The sequence below is a fragment of the Sparus aurata genome, chromosome 22 (assembly GCF_900880675.1).
Source record: "Sparus aurata chromosome 22, fSpaAur1.1, whole genome shotgun sequence".
Classification (NCBI taxonomy): Eukaryota; Metazoa; Chordata; class Actinopteri; order Spariformes; family Sparidae; genus Sparus; species Sparus aurata.
The window spans coordinates 7,342,788-7,366,982 of NC_044208.1; the positions used below are offsets into that span (position 1 = coordinate 7,342,788).

The 24,195-nt window shown below is 42.4% G+C and overlaps 4 protein-coding genes across 11 annotated transcripts in view; 3 read left to right on the forward strand and 1 right to left on the reverse strand.

Annotated features, from left to right (window-relative positions):
- Positions 1-732: 732 nt before the first annotated feature.
- On the forward strand, positions 733-6,344 carry LOC115574067 (cell cycle control protein 50A-like). Its single transcript, XM_030405274.1, has 7 exons — positions 733-1,245; positions 2,098-2,217; positions 2,317-2,424; positions 3,660-3,747; positions 3,835-3,981; positions 4,363-4,569; positions 4,990-6,344. Exons 1-7 carry the CDS (start codon positions 1,000-1,002, stop codon positions 5,181-5,183), a joined length of 1,110 nt encoding a protein of 369 aa, XP_030261134.1. The 5' UTR covers positions 733-999; the 3' UTR covers positions 5,184-6,344.
- A 1,051-nt stretch (positions 6,345-7,395) lies between these two features.
- LOC115574579 (piggyBac transposable element-derived protein 4-like) lies at positions 7,396-9,156 on the reverse strand. The gene has a single exon (XM_030406210.1). It carries the CDS (start codon positions 9,154-9,156, stop codon positions 7,396-7,398), a length of 1,761 nt encoding a protein of 586 aa, XP_030262070.1.
- A 487-nt stretch (positions 9,157-9,643) lies between these two features.
- On the forward strand, positions 9,644-13,661 carry cox7a2b (cytochrome c oxidase subunit 7A2b). Its single transcript, XM_030406056.1, has 4 exons — positions 9,644-9,803; positions 10,140-10,229; positions 13,068-13,152; positions 13,388-13,661. Exons 1-4 carry the CDS (start codon positions 9,786-9,788, stop codon positions 13,444-13,446), a joined length of 252 nt encoding a protein of 83 aa, XP_030261916.1. The 5' UTR covers positions 9,644-9,785; the 3' UTR covers positions 13,447-13,661.
- A 2,719-nt stretch (positions 13,662-16,380) lies between these two features.
- Positions 16,381-24,195, forward strand: part of col12a1b (collagen, type XII, alpha 1b) — a 137,801-nt gene continuing 129,986 nt past the window's right edge. For 2 of the 8 annotated variants that reach the window (XM_030404866.1, XM_030404871.1), the window contains exons 1-3: positions 16,384-16,690; positions 17,435-17,546; positions 21,737-21,853. In XM_030404866.1, the coding sequence (XP_030260726.1) occupies positions 17,471-17,546; positions 21,737-21,853 (193 nt within the window). In that variant the 5' untranslated portion in view covers positions 16,384-16,690; positions 17,435-17,470. Of the gene's footprint in view, positions 16,691-17,434; positions 17,547-21,736; positions 21,854-21,882; positions 22,163-22,245; positions 22,338-24,195 lie in introns of those variants that run through there. The other 6 variants (XM_030404872.1, XM_030404868.1, XM_030404867.1 and 3 more) reach the window with 6 other exon arrangements.

The window sequence follows — 24,195 nt, forward strand, 5'->3', positions numbered from 1 at the left end:
GTGTGGTCTATCAAAATTCCTTTAATAACTTTTTGTCAGGAGGGTCCACAGATGCTGTGTGCCAAGTTTCGTGCAAATCGGTGAAATCGCCTGGGAGGAGTTCGAAAAAGTAGGTTTTCGACATTTTGCGACGTAGCGAAAAAAAACGGTAGGCGGAAATGGGCGTGGCCTATACCACGAGATTCAGCACAATCCACTGAACGTGTCGATGTAAGGTTTTTGAATGTGCGACAAAGTTTATGGGAGTTATTAGCCAAAACGCGCTTTCCTTAATAACAGCGCCACCTAGTGGTGGAAATTCAGGACGGCAATAGATTATAAAATTTTTCGCCAGGTGTGACTTATATTCCAAGTTTGGTGAGTTTTGGGGTATGTTCAGGCAGTGAAAAATGCGATCCTTTTGTGAGAAGAAAAATAATAATAAAAAGCGATAGAAAAACAATAGGGTCCTTGCAGGTTCCCTGCTCGGGCCCTAATAATTCCTCTTTGACAAGCTTACCTACTCATTGGCTTCTTAATTGTTGCTAATAGCAGGCTGAAAGTTAGACACTCCAGTGAATTAATGCATCATAAATGTTTTGCGGAAGTGACCAATAATAGAGATGTATCAGAACGAAGTTAATCACATATTCAAAATATAAACATGTAGCCAGTGGTAGTAATTATCTCCGACGGCGTTTGAAGGCAGCATCAACAGCCAATGTACAGTATCCGTGGTAACTATATTAGTGACGTCATCGCGCGTTACGTCTAGTTACGGTCACCTTGTTTGTAAACTTCCTGAAGGAGCAGCCTATGCTAGCGTTCTAGCTAGCCATTTGCTCGTTTAGGTAGTGGATAAAATCACCAAAAATAAATGGCAGCATAACTGAAGTCATAAGTCGTCATATGTGAGCGACCCAGTGGGGCCTTAAACCCGGTCTGTTACCAAGTTAGTGACTGCGCGGAGCTAACTGTGCCTGGTGGCTAACGCTAACAACTTTGTAGTTTCGACCAGCGATGATAGGAGCGATGATGGCGTCTAGTTACAACGAGGATGGACACATCACCGTGTCCGGGCCTGGCGGCGGGACGCTGCGGAGCAAGAAGCCCGAGAACACTGCGTTTAAGCAGCAGAGACTGCCCGCCTGGCAGCCCATCCTCACCGCGGGCACCGTGCTCCCTGCCTTCTTCATCATCGGGCTCATATTCATCCCCATCGGCATCGGCCTGTATGTAACGTCCAACAACATCAAGGAGTTCGAGGTAACGGAACGTTACATGACAGCAACAGTATGACATCTGGATGCTATGCTAAGTTTTCTGTATAACGACACTGCTAAACAATAACGTAATATAACCTGTAGAGCTGGCGCATGTACTTAGACCAATCATGCCAAACTCCACTCAAAAACTGTTAACTTTAGTTTAACGTCTCTCGTCTGAAATATCCAACGTCAGTTGAACATGATCTCAAACGTTGCTACCCACCGATGAATTCGGCAATCTTTTTAAAGAGGATCAGCAATTGTTTCAATAACAAAAAACAACATCTAATTGCCATTGTTAAGTCAGTTTACTATTAATCTTCCTTCAACATATGTGACTAACGTGTGAAGCATGTTAAGCTGTTATAGACGTTGAAAGCAAAAAAATTTGTGCAAGGCTGGTCAGAGATTTACAGAAAATACCACGTATAGGAGCACTAAAATGGAAGATTTTCAAATGGAGTTTGGCGTAGTGCTCTTTCACAGTCCACAACAGTTCATTGGGATTTGGAATTTATGCTGCACTGTTGCCAATGATGCATCAGATCTTTGACCAAGTGTCTCATCTCATTAATGGCTTCTGTCAGCATTGCCCATTTTTATTGCCATGTGTATTTTATCCCTGGCTTGTTGTCATTGTTAATCAAAATAGTGCTCACTCATCCCAAAGAATCTTACAAAGTACTTTAGCCTTTTTCTTGCGGTACATTTTGTGGTTTGTACACTTGGTTTTCTTGTTTACAGCTGCTTGTCTTCCTTATGTGTCTTTATTTTGTCTGTTTCACCTCAAGCACATTGTAGCGACTGTTCGGAAAACTGTTATACAGAAAGTTTTCTCGCCTGCTTGCAGATTGATTATACAGGAGAGGACGTGTCCAGTCCCTGCTTCAACTGCTCCCAGAGCTTCAGCTGGAACAGCACGAGGCCATGCACCTGCGTGATACCTTTCTACCTGGAGCAGCCGTATGAAGTGAGAAAATCTCGTTAAAACTTTAAAGTACTCTCCATAAGTATTCACACAATGTACTGTTGAACAATTTGTCTTTCACACTTTTATTCTAATCAACAGAGCAGCGTCTTCATGTACTACGGCCTCTCCAACTTCTACCAAAATCACCGTCGCTACGTCAAGTCAAGAGATGACAGCCAGCTGAATGGAGACATGGAGTCCCTCTTGGTAATTTCAACAAGACTCTTCAATAACACATGACGGAGGTCACATGGTGCCTTTGAAAATGCATTATCACACTGTCAAACCAGTGCACCAGTCAACTCTGCACGAGAGCATGAAATATTCACTTCAGGAGCCATAAATCCTGAGATGGTGTATTAGTTACACTTCAGTCCGTACAGCACAGTGTTTTTAACCAGTCTGTGAGTCTGATTCTCTTCATTCAAAGGCCCTAAATAGACAATAGATTTAATGTAAGTGAGACGACTGTCTCTGTCTGGAGTCTGAACACCCACTCAGTGGTGGTTGGAAGACAATCACCTTAATGCAGTCAGAGTGAATCTGATGCATCATATTAAATGAACTAATGCATCCTGCATCCTCTGTAAATCTTTGGTCGGTTGCAGAGTTGCCCTCTTCTGCACGTTTTAACTCTCCCATTTCTAATGTGACTGTACACATAAAGAGACAAGCTAACGTGACTGATTTTTCACAAACATGCAGGTTACTGTATAAAAATGTTCATAACAGGACATTCTTATACAGTAACCTGCATGTTGGAGCATTTAAAGGGACAGTTCACTCCCAAAGAGGATACATCTTTTTCCCTGTCCCTGTGGTGTTATCAATAGATTGTTTTGGTGTGAGTTGCAGAGTTTTGGAGATATCAGCTGTAGAGATGTGTCCTTTTCTCTCCAATGTGATGGAGCGAGATGGCACTCGGCCTCATTTAAAAAAACAAAAACAAAACTCAACTGCGTTCTCTCTTTTCTGGTTACTCAAGATAATCCACAGACCTTGTAGGAACTATTTTCTTCAGTATCACAGCACAGAGGGAAGCGTGCATCTACTCACTGACCAGAGGCTAGTTAGCTAAGCCAGGTAAAATTAAACGAGGAGGATGCTTTTAAACATAAATCCCCCACTTACAGGCAAAAGACTGAGTAGTTGCACACTTCTTCTGCGTGATGATCAGTTTGCCGGATGTGAAAATAGTTGGTGCAAGGTCTGTGGATTATCTTGACTTCTTCAAACGTATATTTTGGTGCTTTGACTTCAACATGGTGAGTGCCATCTAGTTCCATGAAGTTCAAGAAAAGGCAGACATCCTTGTGGCCAGTATCTCAAAAACTCTACAGCTCTTGCAAAAACAATCTCGCTGGATAACTAGCATAAAGGAAGAGCTTTAAATGCAGCCAGCATGTGATGATATATGTCGCTGGTCCTCTTCTCGTCTACAGAAACCCAGTAAGGAGTGTGAGCCATACGCTATGAATGAAAACAAGCCAATTGCACCTTGTGGGGCCATCGCCAACAGCATGTTCAATGGTGAGCCACTTTCTTCCCCCGTTGAACTGACACAAATGTTATTTAAATCATTACTCCAGTCAGCAATCTTTCCCTTTTTTTTGGCAGACACTTTTGAGCTGTTTTACAACGATCCCAATGGCACAAAGGTTCAGATTCCTCTGTCAAACACCGGCATCGCCTGGTGGACCGACAAGCACGTGAAGTTCAGAAACCCTGGACTGAACAACCCGAACCTCACAGCTGCGTTCCAAGGTACCAGCAGAAGCAGCTTTTTTGTGTACTTGCCTTTGGGGTCATTAACGCTTCAGCCTAACATGGAAGCCAAGGAGTTTCATCGCTCATCAATGGGGATGAAGTGAATTAGCAAAGAAAGTCTGAGAACCATGATGGCTATGCGTCAGGATTTTGCTAAAGCACATCTGAGATTTTAGCATAGGGCTTCCGATTTTAAATGTGGTACTTGTGGTTGATAAAGAATGTCCGCTACAACTGGATTGGACCGAAACGGAAGAAAAACAAAGAGACATTCTGATGTTGCGTGAAGAAAACTCATGAGGAAACACTGTGAACGTGCTATTTAATTTGAATGGAAACAGATTTTGACTTTGCTCCTGTTTCTTCCTTCTGATTCAGGTACAACGAAGCCGGTGAACTGGCGGCGGCCCGTCTACGAGCTGGACTCTGCTCCAGATAACAACGGCTTCATCAACGAGGACTTCATCGTGTGGATGAGAACCGCCGCCCTGCCGACCTTCCGCAAACTCTACCGCATCATCAATAAGACCAGCAACATGGTTCCCACTCTGCCCCGAGGAAACTACACACTGGAGGTCGTCTACAGTATCCTTTATGTGAAACTAACAACAAAGTATTGTGCTCGCTGCAGCGAACCATTTAAAGAGCAAGGAGGACTTAAGTTTATAAATGAGAATGAAAAAGGGTCAAACTGGGATCAGACTTCAAAAACAAAACTAGAGTCTTATTAAATTTTACTCAGCAGACAAAGAAATGTTGACGAAAGGCTTTGTGCTATAAAAGACCAACATTAATCTGGACTAAATGAGCATTTAGCGTATCCCAAAAGTCAAAACACATCTGTCTAGTGGATAAAATCAGACATAAAAGTGAATGGGAAAAAATGAGAAGTAGAATTTGATCAACTGTCTCCATTTCAGAGTTCTACATTTGTAATTCCTTGGGGTTGTTTAGATATAAACACAGACCTGTGTCCCGGTACCATCCTCAACCAGCTGAACCCAGATTATCCCGTCCGCAGCTTCGATGGCAGGAAGAGGATGATCCTGAGCACCATCTCCTGGATGGGAGGCAAGAACCCGTTCCTGGGCATCGCCTACATCACCGTGGGCTCCGTCTGCTTCTTCCTGGGCGTCGTCCTGCTCATCATCCACCACAAGTGTGGCAACCGCAGCAACAGCGCCGACATTTCAAACTGAGACGGCAGCCGCCCTCCAGCTCACCTCTGCTGCACAGAACGGTGATCCTGTGACACATCTGTCGACGCTCATCCAGAGGCCAAATATGTCATAGTCACATCAACTTCTTCAGCAGTCAAACATGGGTTCAAAACTGCCTGACGGTGGCTGATTACTTGCCAAAATTAATATAAGAATAGCCAAAAAACTTCAGCCACAGTCAACGTCTAACTTTTTAACAGATTTTCTTCCTGGTAACATGAGGAGGGTGTCAGACCGATGTGTCACATGATCAACTAAAATCCAAAATGTAGGCAGACAGTTCCTGTTGAGGTCTGGGAAAGTAAACAATCTGCCAGGATGAGTCTGGAAAGTTTGGGTGACCTTCCAGACCCTCATAGGATCTCTTAACTTAAAGCTGGTGCACTTCAGGTGAGCTGGAACGTTGTTGCTTTGAGTCCCGAGTTGCATGCTGGTTAGCAGAGCTGTTAATGTGATTCTCGAGCTGCTCGAGCGGCTCGTCTTTGTGCCTCGTTTCGTCTGTTACATCAACCCACCTTCAGACTAAAATCAGCTTTTACCGAGTCATTGCACTTAAAAACTTGCTGAGCAAGTTCCACGTCAGAGGGAACACAAAATGTTTGGAGTTTTGGAGCTGTACAGTTACATGTTTCGTTTGTATGTGTTTAATTTAGAGTTTTAAGAGTTTGCATTGGAGAGGCAGTATTTGCACGTCGGACCTCAGGGGTTTTGAGTCTGAAGGGTTAGAGGTTGCTGCGAGTGTGTAAATCTGATCCACAACGATACGTGTCGACACCGCGTAGTAGCTTCATACGTTGTCGTTTACATGCTAATAACTAACACAGCATGATAGAACAGTAACACAGTCTGATCCAATACCTGTGATTAAATGTTTGTGTTTGTCAACATTTACCATACTTAGAGTGAATCTAACACATACGAGTTTACACGCATATCCTGCCATTTTCTTTAGCAGCCTAGATGAAAAACAGTTACACTGCTGCATGATGAAATGTGATGACTACAAATTAATTTTATTTTAATACATTTCATCAACACACATTGTTGACTGCATTTTTGAGGGTCACTACATTTGACTATTTTTTCACTCCATCTTTGTTGTATTGTTGCTTGAAAAAAGAATAAATTTGTCACTGAATTCGAAGAGTGACGTGTTTTATTGTTCCCCGCTTTGCTTTATCAGCCTCTCAGTGTGTCAGTGTTCAACAGCAGTCCTTCAGCATGTTGAAGAACCAATGACGTAACAGTTCAGATTCAAAGGCAGACGATGACACGCTGGCATGAAAGTAAGTCATGAAAAGCCATCAATAGGGAACAGCAGGACATTAGTTTGATAATACAGCAACAGTAGATTGAAAGACACAACTAAAAGAGGTCATGAGACTTTTATTGATAACGTACTCCTAAATGGTGGCAAAGCCTGGTCTTGTAGGATCTCCAACCAAACTTTATATGTACAGCAACAATATAAATTCCATCTTAATTTTAAAATCTAGTTTTTGAACAAAAAAATGTTGATTTGATATCTGCATTTTCATTTTTACTCAAATGACACACGTGGACAATTGTAATACTGTTGTTTTCTTACATTTTCTGCTATGGGCTTTCAAACAGCTGTCATTAGGGAGGGGGGAGTCGTGTTTACGAGTTAAAACCTAAGTTATAAAATGATGCGCTTGTTAAAGGCTTAAAGTGTTAAATGGATCATATCAATATTGTAACATCTGAGTTAGAGACATTTTGCGCCACCTAACTTGGAGCAAATGTAATGGAAGACGTTGCAGATAAGGGCATAATTGGCTGTCTTTTACAACTTTTGATTTTACATTTAGATTTCAACTTAAAAACTGTTTAGCTTGCCTCGTTTGGTGTCATTTTTTCAAGCACAACCTCACATGTCAACTTACAGTTATTTTTTTCATTTTGACATGCTGTATTAACATACTGGACCTAAAATCACACGAATAAACATAAAATCCGAGTAGGAAAAGGTTTGATTTTTTTATTGTGAAAACCACAAACATGTTTCAGGAACCGTATTTATAACTCAGAATGCAAATTTAAATTGTAAATTTCAAAAACGCATGTAGAAATTTAGCAAACAACAAAGTCATATACACAACTGTGCCTCCGGTGTTTTTTGTACAACCATGTCCAAACAATCAGGTGTCACAATAAGATGCCGCACAAATCATTTGTGCCACTCCAAGAAACAGTTCCTGTCCACCACAAGACAGAGGGGCACATTGCAGGCCTGACACTTCCAGGGTGTGTCGCTCCTGTTGTCCACCTGCCGGCATTGTTTACACTTCAGTCTGCCTTTGCTGGCTTTTCGGCTAGCATCTGCGGCTGTGACGATGGGCACGGGGACGTGATGTGCTCTCCTGCTCTGGGGAACGCCTGCTGTGTCCGTGCCACAAAGCTGACACACCAGCTCCACCATGAAGTCTCTGTGCTCTGTGGGCTGCACATGCTTGGCAGTGCTCATCTCACGGTGCAAGATGAAGGCATTTGTTGTTGCAATGTCCAGGAAGTGCAGCAACATGGTCCTGCACCAGGGAGTAGTTCTTCTTCGGGTGGAGAGATACTGAATGAGCTGGTCTGACGGGTCAACCCCACCCATATTCTTGTTGTAAGCCATGACTGGTGTGGGACAGGGAATGTCTCTCCCAGTCCGGCGTCTGTCTCGTTTCTTCACCCTTCTCTGCACCGTCTTGCCTGAAAATGCAGGATGGATGGTGGAGCACACAGACACCTCCTGTGTGTCCATCCACTTCACGAAAAGGATTGGGCCCTCTCGGATCCATCTCACAGACCCTCTTTCACATCTTTCGGTGAGAGCATTCGCCCTCCCTCTGGGGCATCCCTTTCTGCTCTCCCTGTAGGTGCCACATGCTCCAAACTCCATGCTGGCCAGGTCCCTGAACAGCTTGGGACTGGTGTAAAACGAGTCCATGTAAATATGGTACCCAGTGCCAAGCCAGGATGGCTCAATAAGGTTCATGACCACATCATAAGGCAGCCCATGTTCACTTGCAGTTACAGGCTTGCCGGTGTGTATGCTGAACCTGAGGGTGTAGCCACTGTTCGACTCAGCCAACACAAAAAGTTTCATCCCCGACTTAGCTGGCTTGTCCTTCATGTGTCGTGCCATGCCAGTTTTTGCTGTAGCTGCCTCTATCCTTTCATCCACTATCAGCTCCCTCGTCGGGTGGTAATAAGCCTGGCAGGCTCTGAGGATGTCATCATAAAGAGGCCTGACTCTGAACAGTTTGTCTTTGTATTCATCCTCTTCAGGATCACTGAGGTGGATGTTCCTAAATATGGACCGGAACCTGTGTATTGTCATCACTTTGGCTGGAAGGGCAACCGAGAAAATGTGATTCTGTCTCCAGTAGTCTCGGAGACTTGGCAGCGACACCAACGACATGTAGATCAGGAGGCCAAAAAACTGGTACAGCTCTTCCGTCTCTAACTCAGTCCATGTGTATTTCTCCCATAAGTCTTTGTTTTTTGCGGCATTTTTGTTGGTGTTGCTGCAGACTGTTCTGACTGTGTCGGTGGCAAAAAACAGCAGAAAAAGGTCTTTTGGGCTCTGGGGGGAAAGTCTCTTTACCTGGACTCCCGGTGCTCTCCGTGGCTGGAACCTGCTTACTGCTGGGGCGGTGTCAGTATCCTCCATTGTCTTCCAGGGCTCAGACCTGAGCGGAGACCGGGACCTGGCGGGCGAGCCACGCCGTCCCTTTGTCTGCGCGGACCACCGAGTAGCACTCTGTACGCGCGTCGGAGGCTCCTCTTCCTCGCTCTCCTCTTTCAAAACAAAACCTAGATCATCCATTTCATCGTCGAAGTCCTCAGACTCTGGCTCAGACTCCGGCTCCACGTCTCCCTCAGCTTCCTCCGGCTCAAAGAAGAGCTGCGCTAACCGCTCCACATTCAGCAGTCGCCTCATTGTTTTGACACACAAAACAAAAAAACCCGACTACACTACACGTTAAACACGCTACGCTGCACACTAACTGTACACTCCAAACAAGCTAAATGGCACAACTCTCTCAAATCTAAGAAACCTCGTCGTCGCTACCGCCGTCTCTCTTTCTCTCTTTACGTCGTCGCTCCAACAACTTCCCTACTTCCTCTGTCCTCAGCAAATTCCGCGCGTTGCCATATCATTCTTTGATTGGTTGATGTGGTGCATGTTTCCACCAATAGGAAAAGGGGCGTCACTTGTTTCCTTAGAACAGCCCGTTTTTACCGTTTCTTCCTGCACCAAACGTAACAACAATATTCAGGAAATATCATCATGGCGTTAATTATACTTGGCCTACCAACACAATTTAAAAACTGTTTTGAAGTCCGCATTTTCGACACAAGTTGAAGCGTCTTGCTACTACGTCATCTTAAATGGGTCATGTGATTTGGACGCACCGGCCTGTCCGTCCGCTCCAGAGGGTAGGGGGCAGCACAGCGAGCAGGATAACTGAGGGCTGCCGTAAAACTCCACGAAGAAGAAGCTAAAAACGGAAGTAGAGTTTTCCGGTGTCCTTGTGTGACTGAGGCGAGTGTAGACGGACTCTTAAGATGAACAGACACATATTTGTAAGTGCATTTATTCCCTAATCGTTGCGTTTGCCTTGTAGAAATGTCATTTAACCAAGCAGGCCAGTATGTGGTCTGAAAATCTTCGACGAAACGACAACATGGGCTAAGATTGAGCTGCGAACTGTTAGCTAGGGGTCAAAGCCAGGTAACGTTGGGATGCCGCCGGAACAGTTAGCATTAGCTTAGCCTCGTAGCCAATCTTACGAACGTTTTATCGCAGGGTTATATTACCTGTGGATATGAACATGTATTTTGTTTAATCAAGGCGGGTTTAACATGACTTCCGTGTCCTATCGTGTGGGATGACTTTTGCGGTTTCTTGCTGCTTTCCAGGCGCTCCAGCAGGTGGCGCGGCGGACCATCACCAGCTCTGTCCGCCGGCAGGTTGACAACAAGGTCCCAAAGAAACAGAAGCTTTTTCAGGTAAAACTGCATAAAAATACAACACAGCTGTGTTGTTGAAGTGTGATTATCTAATTGAGATAACTGTCAAATGTCCAGAGTTTGTTCTATATGAGTGCATTTCAATCCCCTTTAATCATAGCTTTTTTAATCACAGTTATTTTAGTATCAGTTGTTAATTACTAAGTTAGCATGTGCAGAAGTCCCCCCATATCTGCGACTATGGGACCTAATGCTGTGTAATCCACTTGGACTCATCTGTGTCATCATCAGTAGTGAATTGACATTGGTATAAATGACAACCAGTAATTCTCTGTGTCCAGATCCTGTTTAAGACCGAGTGACAATTCAGTGTTGACATTGATATATCAAATGGCATTGTAATGACATGAAGTTGTTATTTTTCTTAAACATGTCAGAGGTTTGGTCTCATGCAACGTCACAGTTTGGTCGTTTTATATGTGATCTCTTTGAATGCATTTGCCGCATCATGATGAATATCAACGTAGGACGTTATCCTGACACATATGACCTGTCCCCATTTATTCAAGCATTTCTTAAACTGCAGCCCTTTTCTTTGCATGTTTGCCTATTGTACACATGTAAACTGCATTTTAAGTTGCTGAAAATGGACCTGGGTGAAGATATCCAGATGCTCAGGTTTCAGTGTTTATGTCTGGATGGGCAGAAACACAGATTTTTTTTGGAAACCGCGACGCGGACACCCGCGTTTTGCTTCCTGATTGGGTGTGATCAGTGTGTGTAGCAACATTGGCAAATGTGAACTCAGAGCATTTGGGTTTTCTAAATTGAAGGAATGGATTTTATATTGTGTTTATTTAGAAGAACACAAATTATGTTGGCAACGCAGTGATGGAGAAGTGAGACCAAATTGCTTTCAACAACGTTTTAGTAACAGAGCAAACACATGCCCTGTGTGTACGTGAATGGTCATTTGATGTATGTTTTCACGTGCCTTTGAATGGACAGAGAATCTTTCTGATATGGTGCTAAAACAAACAACAAAAAAATGTTATTCAGCAGCAGGTTACGTCTTCAGAGTTGTCTGCTCTGAATGAAACCAGTGTTTAAATTAGAATTTTCTTACCACCACACCCTGGATCCGTCCCAGGTGAGCAACTGCGTGAAAACATGTTCACAGAGGCAAACATTTCTGTATCACTCTGGTCAGACAGCAGACAGTCATTGATCACAGAAAATATCTTTGAAGATCCAAACAGCTGCTGGATAACAGATAAAAAATATATACTGCTAAATGAGTTTTCTACCCTGAGGTTTGTTGACGAACTTGGTTGAAAACACAATTACATGATAAGAACAGAGTGCCGAGGTCGCTAAAACAGGGTTTTGAGCACTTGCTGTCTGCACATGTGGGAGCACAGTCTGCACTGTGGTGGTTCTGCTTTTTTCCAAGCAGTGTCGGATTCACCAAATAATTTAGAGCCCTCGTTTCTTTCAGGACCAGCCTTCAGAAACTGAAGCTGCCATGACTAAGCACTGCCACTTGGTTGCCCCTGAAAATCCAAATAAAGGACTTCAAAGATGCCTCTCCAGAGACGCATTGAATAAATAAGAACACAAACAAAGAATCTTGACAGGCTAAACACAGACATGGTTTATGACTTTTTTCTTTGACGAAGTCAAGTGGTAAATACTTCCTCCTTCTTTGGTAGCAAATTTGGAGAGATCAGACGTTGAAAATCTTACACTGCGAGAATAACAATTTTTAATTCAGTGGCTCCTTCAAGGTGCAGTTTTCCAGACAGGAAGTGGTTGGAACTCCATAAAAGCGCCCAGCAGCAGTGAAGAAGCTGCAGGGTTTGAGAACTGTAGACGTGTACATGAATATTCCACATGCTGATTGTTGCATGTTTTCATGTCTTGAGCAGCGGTTCTTCTCATGAAGCCCTGAAACCTTGACAGAAAGCTTGTGTCACCTTAGCTCCAAAGATAAGTAGCCAAGTATGTGAAGCAGTCTAACTGAGTGGAGCACTAATGGTGTATGTTGCACTGACTGTTTGACCTGCAGTGACTTAAATACCCATATACGGTACTTAATCAGCCTTGAGTGGATCATAATAGTTGTTTCTAATGCTGCCTGATGTCATCACCACTGGTGTTGAGATGAAGAACTCAGAGATGATGCAACCAGCTGGCAAAGTGTCTTGTAGACTAAACAAACTAGTTTTATGGCTGATTTGTTCTGGAGTGACTGCTGGAATATGCTTCATAACCTGAGTGATTGAGTCCAGCATGCATGCTGAACGGAAGCAACTAAAAGCTACACAAGCTTCTGGGAGATTTTCCTGCTGGTCAGCTCACCCTGAAGGTGACTCAGACAGCAGTTCTGAATCAATAAAAGATCCCCCTTATAAATCTCTAATGGCACCAGTCCTGCTGCCGCAAAAAATGTTCACCAAGGATACAATAAGGTCCATCTAGTTGTTTTAAAACAGATTTTGGCTTCAATACTAATATAATGTTAGAATAGATTTGCATTCAATAAAGGGAAATTGATCAGTTTTATGTTAAGATTGCACTTGGTAATAGGGTTCGGCCAATTTTTTTGTCTTTTTCAGGACTGATACTGTTGCCACTGCAGTAAATTATAAAAAATATGACTTTGTTTTGACTTATATCTAGCAGAAAATGTATTCAATAATCAGTAATCAAGCTGAATAGTTAATTCCTTCTCCACGCCATTGTTACCTGAACAAGAGAACAATTGTTAGGGACTATTTTGACGTATTAATCCGCATTTAGCGCTCTAATGAATGTGATTGAGTCAAAGCAAACTTCAGTATGTTTGTTGAAGCTCTCCATGTTTCTCTCCTGCAGGAGGATAACGGGATGCCGATTCATTTAAAAGGAGGCAGCAGCGATGCCATCCTGTACAGAATGACGATGGTCCTCACTGTCCTCGGTGAGAGAATCCTCCTCCTCCTTTTTAGTCCATCTTTTTCCTGAAGAGTTGTCTACTCGTAATTTCTCTAAAAGTGAAGATCATGAGGAGGAACCACGGCAGTTAAAATAAAAGTTGTATATGACTGTATGACTGTTTTCAACAAGTGTGTTAGAAAAACAGTCGCACAGAAATGACTCTGCTTGTATACGTTTTAATCTAACTGTTGATTATCATGTCTTGTTCGTCCTTTCAGGTGCTGGATATGTTGTGTATGAGCTGGTGAATGCGGCGTTCCCTCAGAAGAAAACCTAACTCCTGACTGCTCCCGCTGTTTCCTTCCATTTAAAAGCAGGCCAGCAGCTCTATATATTGTATAAAAGATGATGAACCTCCCTGCGTACCGGGGGACCTGTTTCCTGTCATGGTGGGATTTTGTTTCATGTTCATGGGATCAATATTTATTTCTTGTACTCTCTGTGGCGACCTGAGGATCAATAAAAAAAAATGGCTCTCATGACCAAATCTTACTGATGGCTCTTTCTCTGATCACTTTGTTTGTTTAAATACTTTGAGCATTGAATACAGTAAAAACACGGTCAGAAACATGAACATTAATGGCTAACAATATTGTAAAGATTTGTCCATTTAAGAGATTTTCTTATTTATGTAGACTTATTAATGCTTTAGCTGTATTTTACCTAAAGCTGGTTGAGCTAATGTTTTACTTTTATGTTGGGCTGTCACCAGTTTGTCTCCCCTAATGTACTTGTTTTAAAAGTTCCAGATATATTTGGTAAATTTGCAAAAACTCTTAGATTTGTGACGTAACTTACTACAGCTAGGAGATATTTATGTCGCATATCATACATGTAAAACACGTTGAAGCTGGCACTAACTAAGTGGACCAACTCCAGATGATAGCCAGGTTCTTGATCAAGGGCGCTGCCTGGAGAATCAGTCTAACATACATGTTGTGATGTTGGTTCTGCCTCTGACCCACGAGTTGTTTAGTTGTTATGAAACAGTCTAAATGTAATACTGATGCCTCTGTGTGACCTACATAAGTAAAGAACATCAGTGAGAAAATTTGCCATTTTCCATCATTATTCCTAATGCCTGTCACCAGGTTAGATTCTGCGTTCTGTCAAAAAATTAAAAAAATAATTCTTTGTGGTGGTGTGCCATGGATGAAAAGCTGCTTTGTAGTCTCAGGGGCCGCCAGTGTCAACAAAGGTAAAAAGTGCTTTGCAGTCTATTTTAATAAAAGCTGTCAGACAAATGCATTTCAGTACAAATATGATATTTACCTCAGATGTATAGTGGAGTGGATAGAGAATGTGGCATAAAATGGAAAATACTCGTGTGAAGGTATATCTGATGTGTTCTTAAGTACAGCAAGTGAGTGAATGTCAGAGGGTATTCTACATTCTCATTATGGGCGAGTTGAAGGAGATTTCAGACATACAGTTAGCAATGAATGTAACATTTTTCAGTCTTTTATCACAATATACATTCATTGCCAAACCATGACCAGATGTTTCAGATTCTTTCTACAGTACACTGTCGACATGTCTTGTGTGAGTGTTCAGCTTCCATCACTAGAGGGCGATGTTGACAAAGAAATCAACCGGGACGGTCGCACAAAAGGTTATCCACAGGATTGCTGTTTAGGGGTTGAATGCTTTTAACACCTTACTTTTCCCTTATGTAAATAATCGAATGATGTCGTGAACTTTGCTGCTTCTGTGCAAAAAAACAAACATAAAGCTTCCAGAAAGGAAATATTTAATTTGGCACGCACCTCATGTTCATCTATTGTACAGCTAGGGTGGATTCAGGTCTGACGTCTGTTTGAATTTCAGTCAGAGTGTAGAGTGTAGAAGGAGACGGCCCCGGGCCTGCTCTGCTATCAGTCCACACCCAATACACATCATTTAACACTCCATACGAACCAGATGAGCTGCAGCTCCTCCGTCGACTCACAAATAAAGTGCCATCAGCCCTCAGGAATCTGCTGTGTCAGCAGAAACCACTCTGATGGGCTGGTGCTGAAAACCAGGACGAGGCAGAAAAATCTCCCCTGGTGGTTTTATCAACACTCGTGTTACGTTCGATCGACTAAAAGCGGAGTCGGTCGAAGATTTGAGCGACTTAAAGGGCTTTGGAGTGCCTCCTGTCCACCAGGGGGCGCCGGTCCAAATATTGATACTACACATTTTAAGATCATAATAGCAATTTTGACTCATAACTATGTCAGTTTTATGCAAATTTTGAAGTACAATTGTTTTGTTTTTGTTGGATTGAAGGGACACTGAAAATAAACAAAAATCTTCATTCACTTTTACAAATGATCACTACCTCACTACACATTCTGCTGAATAGATATTGGGGATGCTATGGTAATTTTGCTATATAAAATTAACATTTTTAACAATACCAAGTTTGGGGGCAGGCGAAGACCAAATTTGGGAAATCTTTTGTTTTAAAAAAGTAAAATTTTACAATAAAATTTTTGCCACTTTTACACATTTTTAGACACAAATTACGCTTTCACAAAAAAGGAACTTGGTTGTCACATTTAAAAAAAATTTAAGATGATGACAACAACAAAAAAGTCGGGGGTCGCTGCTGAGCATTGTGGCCATGGTGCCAGATTTGGGGGCTCCATAAAAAATGTTCTGATTGAGAGGTTTTTGGAGCGCCCCAGTGAGTTTTTCCATATTGATTTACTTCAACAAATCTTGGATTATTACAGTCCACATATTTTGCTGTATTTTGTACTAGACTTGTGGATTTATGTGACAAAATCTTTGACTGCAGCGACATGTTTGGGAATCTGAACAGATTTTCTCTTGACTCTATACAGACTGTGTGTTGTTAAAAGTGGATTATTGCTCACTGCTGCTTCATCAGACCCTCCCGAGGAACCCAGAAACCTCTGTTCCGTCCCTGGAAGCCGGGACGATGCATTAAAACGTGAAAAGACTGATCCGGGGCGCAGTTTACTAGACTGTGTAATATTTTCCCATTGATTCACGAAATGAAAAAGGGGGTAAAAGCCTCCGTCACTTTCCCTGCGCTGACCCCCCTCTCTTCCCGAAAAGCAGATCTGCGCTGCTGTCTCCTTGCGGCCGAGACGCACAGAAGCCCTCCATCACCGGAAAGGAATGCAGAAAACTATGTAAAAGTTTCCGAGTGTGTGTGTGTTCGTCCCTGTGTGTGTGTGTGTGTGTGTCTTCCCCAGCACTTGGAGAGGTTACACATCGCTTTTTTTGCCCGGCTGGATGTCGTAAGAGCTCCGCGGCGGGGCAGGCAGATCTGGGAGCAGCCCCCCTGTTAAGTAGCAGATTGTGTGGAGAGTCTTCCCACTTGGAAAGAGGCTCGCCGACGCGTCTGAAAACCAAAAACCCGCGGAGCGCTCTGACTTCAACACCGGACCACCTCACTCGCCCTTTTCTCAGGTTGGGGGTCTACAACAGAGAATTTAAACCTTTTTATTTTTTTTATTTTTAATTTCATGAACCAAACCAAAGAATTTCACCAGTCTCCTCTATAGGTCAGTCCTGCATGGGTCTTGATTTTTTTTAAATATTTTTTTTTAGTATAGTTTAGTTCCATGTGATAAAACGACGCGTCGATCATTTCAATCCGCGCGACGTTTAAAGGTTGTGTTATTTCCATCCTCTTTTATTCTGGATATTCCGAGAAAAACGCGTGGACGCTCTTTGCGCTGTCGTGCGTAATTGCGCACAGCGCCGGCGTTCGATGCTCGTTTTTTCTTATGTGTGGAGACAATTTCTCCCCGTTAGAGCGGGCACATCTCATCAGCAGAGGCGTTAGACACCGAGTTGCACCTTCTGCAGCGTGATCTGCACTAAATAATAAGCTGCTTTAGGAAGAGAAAGCGGAATTTTACGCAAAGTATAGATTGCTTTTTTTCTTGACCAAATGGACTTTATTAGTTGTTGAAAGTTGTTAAGTTGTGTGTTTCTGTTTTATTTTACTTTATCGATTCAGTCATTTATGTGTTTTTTGGGGAGGGGGGGCTGTTTGAGGAGCAGTTTTTAGAGCGCAAGGATCACGGAAATATGACTTTATGAAATATTCGGTAAAGCTGCGTTTTTATGATGGCTTTTAAGCAACCAGCTGATATGAGATAGTAGTAGATTATAAAAGATAATAGGTGTGCGCGGGAGCTCTGACAGTCACATGCAGGTTGCTGTAAGGTCTGCTGAAGCCCTGAGGCTGCCGCGGGGCCGCTGTGTGAGGGTCTAACCGCCTCCTCCTCCTTCTGCCGCAGCTTCATTCATGCGCTGCTGATCTCGGGGAGCTGAAGATGAAGAGCAGGCTGTTTCTGGCAGCGGCTGCCCTCCTGGCACTGCTGCTGTCCTCCTCTCAGGCCCAGAGTCAAGGTAAAGCCTCCTCCTCCTCCTCCTCTTCCTCCTCCTTCTAAATCTCTGTGATCCAACACATCTGACTCCTCTCACCTCTGCCTTCTCTCTGCCTACGCGGAGCTGAACATTTAGTCTGAATAAAAGAATCTGAAATAGAGAAAGCATATGTGTGTGTTTGTGAATTGATTTGTTTGAACTGATTTCAGCCTCTGTTTAACCTTTGATTGATGATTTGTCTTCTTTTGCTCCAGTAATTCCAGTTTCCCTCAGGAATTTGCCAGATTTCCTCTTGAAGAGAGAGAAAAAAGAGAGAGAGAGAGAAAAAAAGAGTCTCAGTTTCAAATATCTGGTTTGAGTTTGTGGAAAGGAGTTTTTTTTTTTTTTTGGTTTTTTTTGTTTAACCAAACCATTAGCGCTTCTGAAGTGGTTGTAGCTATGGATGTAACGTGCTCACAGCGGTGACTTAGCTGGGGAATGACAATTTAAGCTGGCCTAGATTTGATTAGAGATAAGGCAAAAACCTTAATCACTTTACTTTCCCAGCAGTCTGGTGCTTCGTCATAGCGTCGATTTATGTTTCTTAGTCCTGATAGGCAGTAATCTATCTAAAAATTTAAATAAAAAATGAATAATTAAGAAAAGATGATGAAGAAAAAGAAAGAAAAATATGTTTTTTTTTAGCCTCTCCTGCATCTCATGTGAGGCCACACAGCTGGAATAAATATCCATCTGTAGGTTACGTCGACCCAGACTGATGTAGTTTGATTATTTTTACACCAGGAGGGGCCCTTGCTTACAATCTACTATCAGTTACTGTAGTCTAGCCTCTCCACTTACAGAAAAAGAAAAAAAGAAAAAAAAGGAAAAAAAATCCAGATGGCACGTGGCCAAGTTTCCTCCCTACGTCCTCTCTCCTGATGGAACGGAAAGACAAAATATGACTTTCACATTATTTTCCAGGGGTTTCAGACGCTTGGAGAGCAGAAAATCTGCTCATCTGTGCCTCTGGATTTTCTCTGAAGAAGACAGTGCAGTAAAAATCCATCAAATCGACAGCAGGAGGGGGAGAAACTTTCTTTCCTCTCCTTCCAGGAGGGTTTTTGACCTCCTGTGACCCCCCTTTAATGTCCCGACGGGGGCCCTCGCTGCCTCCCCAAAAGTCATCCTAACAGGGTCGTATATATCCTCCTGCGCGGAAAAGTTTGACACGTCGGGGCCGGAGGCCCGAACACCTTGAAGAGAAGAGAAGCAGAACAGGAATGCCTGTGCTCTGAACTGTCACATCTCAGGTGAAACATCACAAATTAAAGGCAGTGTAGAGCCCCGGACCCCAGAGCTGCAAAGAAAAGACGCAAAACCGGGATGTGAGTGCGGATGATGTGTGTGTGTGTGTGTGTGTGTGTGTGTGTTCCTCTGGTTTGGATAGTTTTGGTCATTTGGAAACAGAAGCAGCAGCCCGCGGCCCTTGAATTGACTCACCAGGTTGGTGGTTCCTCAATTTTTGACGTCCTGTCACCCTCCTGGTCAAGCCTGGACCGGGTCAGCTGACCCTGAGTCCTGGCTTCACGACAATATTTTTCTGTGATATTCTTCACCCCCCACATTAACAGTCCAACTGGTTGGCGGTCTAGAAAAAAAAAGGCTTCGAATACCTTAATCTTCAATAAGCTCTAGCTAGATCTTATGGTGTAGAGAGTCTTTAATGTTGATGTTTAGTGTCTTTGAGTAGTTTGTGCTGCGGCTGTAATGTTTCGTAAAACGAGCCCAAACTCTGGAGCTCAGATGGTCGTAGATTAACGTTCCTCCGGCATGAAAAGATTAAGAGGGTGACGCACTGTTTCCACCTGTGTGTTACATGAAGAAGTTAAGAGAAAGTTCAGGAAATAAATGTTCAGCAGCACGGGGGGGGGGGGACTGATCAGTATCGACTGATCAGTCTCATTCTACATTCTAGCTTTTTATTATCATCAGAGTGGATTAACTTTCTTTGGGTGGAATTCTACTATATAGTAATGATAAATGCTGACATATTAGCCTCCCCTTTAGGATGGGCAGCAGCTAAGTACATTTACTCCAGTGTTGTAGGCTAGTAATATTTGGAGGTACTTGTACTTTACTTGAGTATTTCCATTTTCTGCCACTTTTTTACTTCAATTCCACGACATTCCGGAGGCAAGTATGACCCTTGTTACTCCACTGGATGACTTGAGTCACCGATCTCAGCCTGTAGTTGTGAGGCAGGAGAGGTAGTGCATTTTGAAACTGATTTATTTTAAAGAAAAAAAAGTTGAATATCAAATATGATAGCCCCCCCCTGAACTATTACGTGGACTTCTTTACGTCTTCATGTTGATCCTTTCTTGCTGGAAAAAAAAACCGAGATTTGTTCTCACGGGCTCATTGTCGACCTCTGAAAGCATCGAGGCTAGTCGTTTTTTTTTGTTTTTTTTGCAGTACTTTTCGTGTCCTTCAGCTACTTTAACCAGATTAATTGTAGATATTCAGTTTATTTCAAGCGTTTATCAAGATTAAAGCCTCGAGGCCTAACCAGTAAAGGCAGCATTAAAAACAGAGATGCGTCGTAGCAAGCTAGATCGTGAGACAGGCGAGCGTTTACTTGTTTGTCAACTCATCCTCCGACCCCAACCTGAAGAATATCATTTTAAAATATTCACCAAACAATAACCCGTGGTCCCTCGTGTACATGGACACTTTTTTTCGTCCGTCCCTCCAAGTTGTTGTTAACAACTTTTCATGTACACGTGCATGATCGTCCACGTCAGCGACCACCAGCTCGCCTGTGAGCTCTTCTTCTCTTGTTTGTCGGTTAACGTCACGAACACCAGCGGTTCTTAAACTGCGCTCCAGATCCTTGCAGGGTTAGTTTGAACCTTCAGACAACAGCAGGGAAAAGATTCTGTCATTGGCATTTAAAAAAAAAAAAAAAAAGATTTGGACCTGGACCTCGAGCAGTTTAAGAACCTCTGGTGCAGATTTTTTGGGGGGAAATGAACATCAGAAAAAAGACGTACACGTGTCTTCACCGACGTCGTGTATTCTTTTGCGAGGTTTGCAATGGAGATGGTGAAAGTGATCGAGCAGATCATTATCCATTGTATAATCAATACGGTTTCAGAGGTTCATCACATTTGTGTGTGTTTTTTTGTTGTTGTTGTTGTTTGTCAATTCAACATCACGAGTTGGATTGAGGTCATGGACAGTCTGCCTGTATGTCAGCCGGTCCATGTTGTAGTCTGACGACAGGGACGGAAACTTTTTATTTTTATTTGATGTAGCTGGTGATTTCCAGAATCCAGAAACTTTGTTTTTTGGGATGGAAATCACTTAAATGTGCTGTTAAAGTCACATGTATGGAAGCAAAGAAAGGCCTCAGACTGGAACATCTCACAACTACTGTTAAATTTTTTTTTTTTTTTGAGTTCATAGCATCTGAATTTATGTGGTCTTAATTCCCAAAAGGTCAAAAGTTTTGTTCTTTCAAAAGCCGATCTTACGCTGCTTTCATTGATCTTCTCGTTTTTGGGTTCTTTTAGACCCAACTATAGCTTTAAGAACTAAAAATGGCCGATTGAAATCGAAGATTTTGAAACTATTTAACTTTCGTGAAACCTACATTTTTGAAGTCTTAACCTGGAAAATTCCAAGAACACCAATTCGAATAGATATTTAAGAGCTATGAATTCAGTGGTATTAAGAAGTCAGCATTTTTTCGCTTATGAATTTCACATTGGCCTTTTTTGGCTTCCATAACACTAAACCACATCCAAAATGTCATCAGTTTTCCTCCTCCCGCCGTGTGTGTGTGTGTGTGTGTGTATCATTCCTGAATGTTTAAAAACCGTTTGAAGACGGTGTTGTGTTGTTCCGTCGTGTTTGTTGTCTTCGCTGTGTTCCTGCTTGAGTTTGTTGTCCGTGGCTGCCGGCCACTCCACCTCAAACGGAGGTCATTTTTCATCTCTGAAATGGCTTCCCTCCCTCCCTCCTTCCTTCCCTCCTCACATCTGTAGTTTTGGTTTGTCTCGTGTCGTTCGCTCCAACAGTCGAACGTGTCAAACTTCCAATCCTGGAAGTGTCGACTGTTGGGGCAAAAAATAAAAAGTCCTTTTACACTTCACATCACAATACGTTCGCCTTCCTACAGCTGCGGGGATTAACCGTGTTTTCTTCTGTTTTTTCCCTCCTCGCAGTCGACCCCCCGTCGGACTTGAGGTTTAAGATTTTAAATGAGAACACGGTGCAGATGACGTGGAGCAGGCCCCAGTCGAGGATACAGGGCTACAGAATACAAGTGACCTCGGACACAGGTGGGTAGCTCATTAAAGCGGCGAGTCACGTCCTGCCGAGCCCGTAACGTTCCGGGCGCCGTAAAAAAAAAAACCCTCTCAGACATCGACGTTCCCCGGCAAGACTCAACGCTCCCCCGGCAATTATCTGGAGATCTCTGCAGACACATGTTTGGCTCCAGAAGTTCCTAATGATAAAAGAAAAAAGAGGGGGAGACAAGAAAAAACATTACCAGGACTGTCAGGATGAGTTTAGATCAGGAGCGCGGATGTCACGTCTGGCGGAGGCTCATTAAACGGCTGAACAAGATAGCTCAAGGGTCGTCTCAGGTACCTCTGCACGTGACGCTAACGAACTTAACACACGGAGTTGTATAATATTTGTAACGTTGGGGTGGTTTTTCTACCTTTAGATCCACACAGGGTACAGGGTTAGGAGAGACGTCCTCACGTTTTCACCTTTACAGTGCAACGCAAAGCGCGGGAGCTAGTTGCAACAGCGCTGGTATGTTCAAACTAGTTAGAGGTATTTATGTTTAGGTGAGCGGAGATTTGCGCACCACACAGACTTGTTCATGCTTAGAGATTAGTTGCAACTAAACAGGCAATTTACACCAAGCAGTAATTATGCCTTACTCTGACTGTCTGAACTGTGCTAACTGAACCAGCAAATCGACAGAAAGCTTGAAAATATACATTAAAATACCGCTTGGTTTAACTCTAAATGCAATGTTGGCTAAAAACAAATAATATTAGATTACATTTACACTCAGTAGCTGACAGGTATAGCTAACTTTTACCGACTATTAGCTAACTAAACTACATACGTAAAAAAACTTGAATTCAATGTCAGGTTTAGGCTCTTAGCTAACTTAACTTGCTAACTAACAGAATGTTAGCATTCATATTTAGTAATGGCCGCATGTAACCATTGTGTATTAGCTAGTTGAAACAGCAAACTGACAGAACTGGCATTACCTTGCCTGTCTTTATTCAATAAATGCTGTTTTAAACTGTTACACCCTGAGTCAACCAAACTAGCTAGGTATTAACTGTAACTTTTATGTACTTTTAACAAAGTTCCTAAATGACAGAACATTAGCGTTAGCCATATGCTATGCTATTAACTAAGTGAACCAGCTAACCAACAGAACTAACAATAGCTTGCATATTTGGATTCTGTAACTGCTATGTATTTAGCTTAATAAAACAGGTAACAAATAATTTGCTTATTTACTTTCAGTAACTGTCAGGTGTGACTGTTAGGTACTATTAGCTAACCTCACTTATTATTTGACAGAATGTTAGCATCCATAGTTAAAAGCTGCCAGGTGTAGCTTGTGTGTACTAATTGCTTATTGAAGCAGCTAACTGACAGAAATATAATTAGCTTGCATTTAAATTAATTCAACAACCACCATGCGCGACTGCTAGCTTAGTAAAGTTAAGTTACAGTGCATATTTACATGGAGTCACTTTCAGGTGTGACTGTTGCATACTATTAGCTAACAAAACCACCTAACTGACAGAAGTGACATCAGCTTGCATATTTAGTTTCAAAGTCACGCAGCTGTGTATGTTGAATATCTAACTTCAATTACTACAAGGCCTAATGGGTAAGTGCCTTTGGCTAACTGGAGCAGCTAACTGACAGACCTAATGTTTGCTTGCATATTTAAGATTACGTTCATTAAATGTCAGATCTAATTTGTTAGCTAACCAAACTTGGTAACTGACAGGACTAACGTGAGCTTGCATATTTGCTTTCCTTACATAATAGTTATCGACTTTTAGCTATCTCAACTAACCAACTGAAAGAACTAATGTTAGCTTATGTAAAGTCATTAACTGACAGGTGTAACTGTACTATCAACTCAACTAGCTTACTGACACAGCTAACGCTAGACAGCTTGTAAGTAGTAAGAGCCAGTAAGATTGAAAACTATTAAATGGGAAGACTTTATAGTACTTTTTACACAAAACATAGCCTATTCCTTCAAATGAAAGATTTTCACTTTGGAAAGAGTGGGGCTAGCCTTTTCCCTTTTTATTCAGGCTTAATGCTAAACTAGGCCAATCACATCCTTCAGTAGGGCAAGAAATTCTCAATAAAAAAGTGTTTAAACCCTTATTTCTCTCTTGAACAGTTAAAGACCGTATGGTCTCTGGCTTTATACCACAGAGTTAATTCAGAATATTTTAATTTTTTATTAAAGTTACCTCTTACTGAGTATAGTGAGAGCTTGAGGCGATAAATTTAATGTCCTTTGTATAAATCTAGTCTGTCTTTTCACGTTAATATTTCTTTAAAATAGGCATCAACAATCTCCTAACTTATAGAATCAACATATGAATAAATCCCT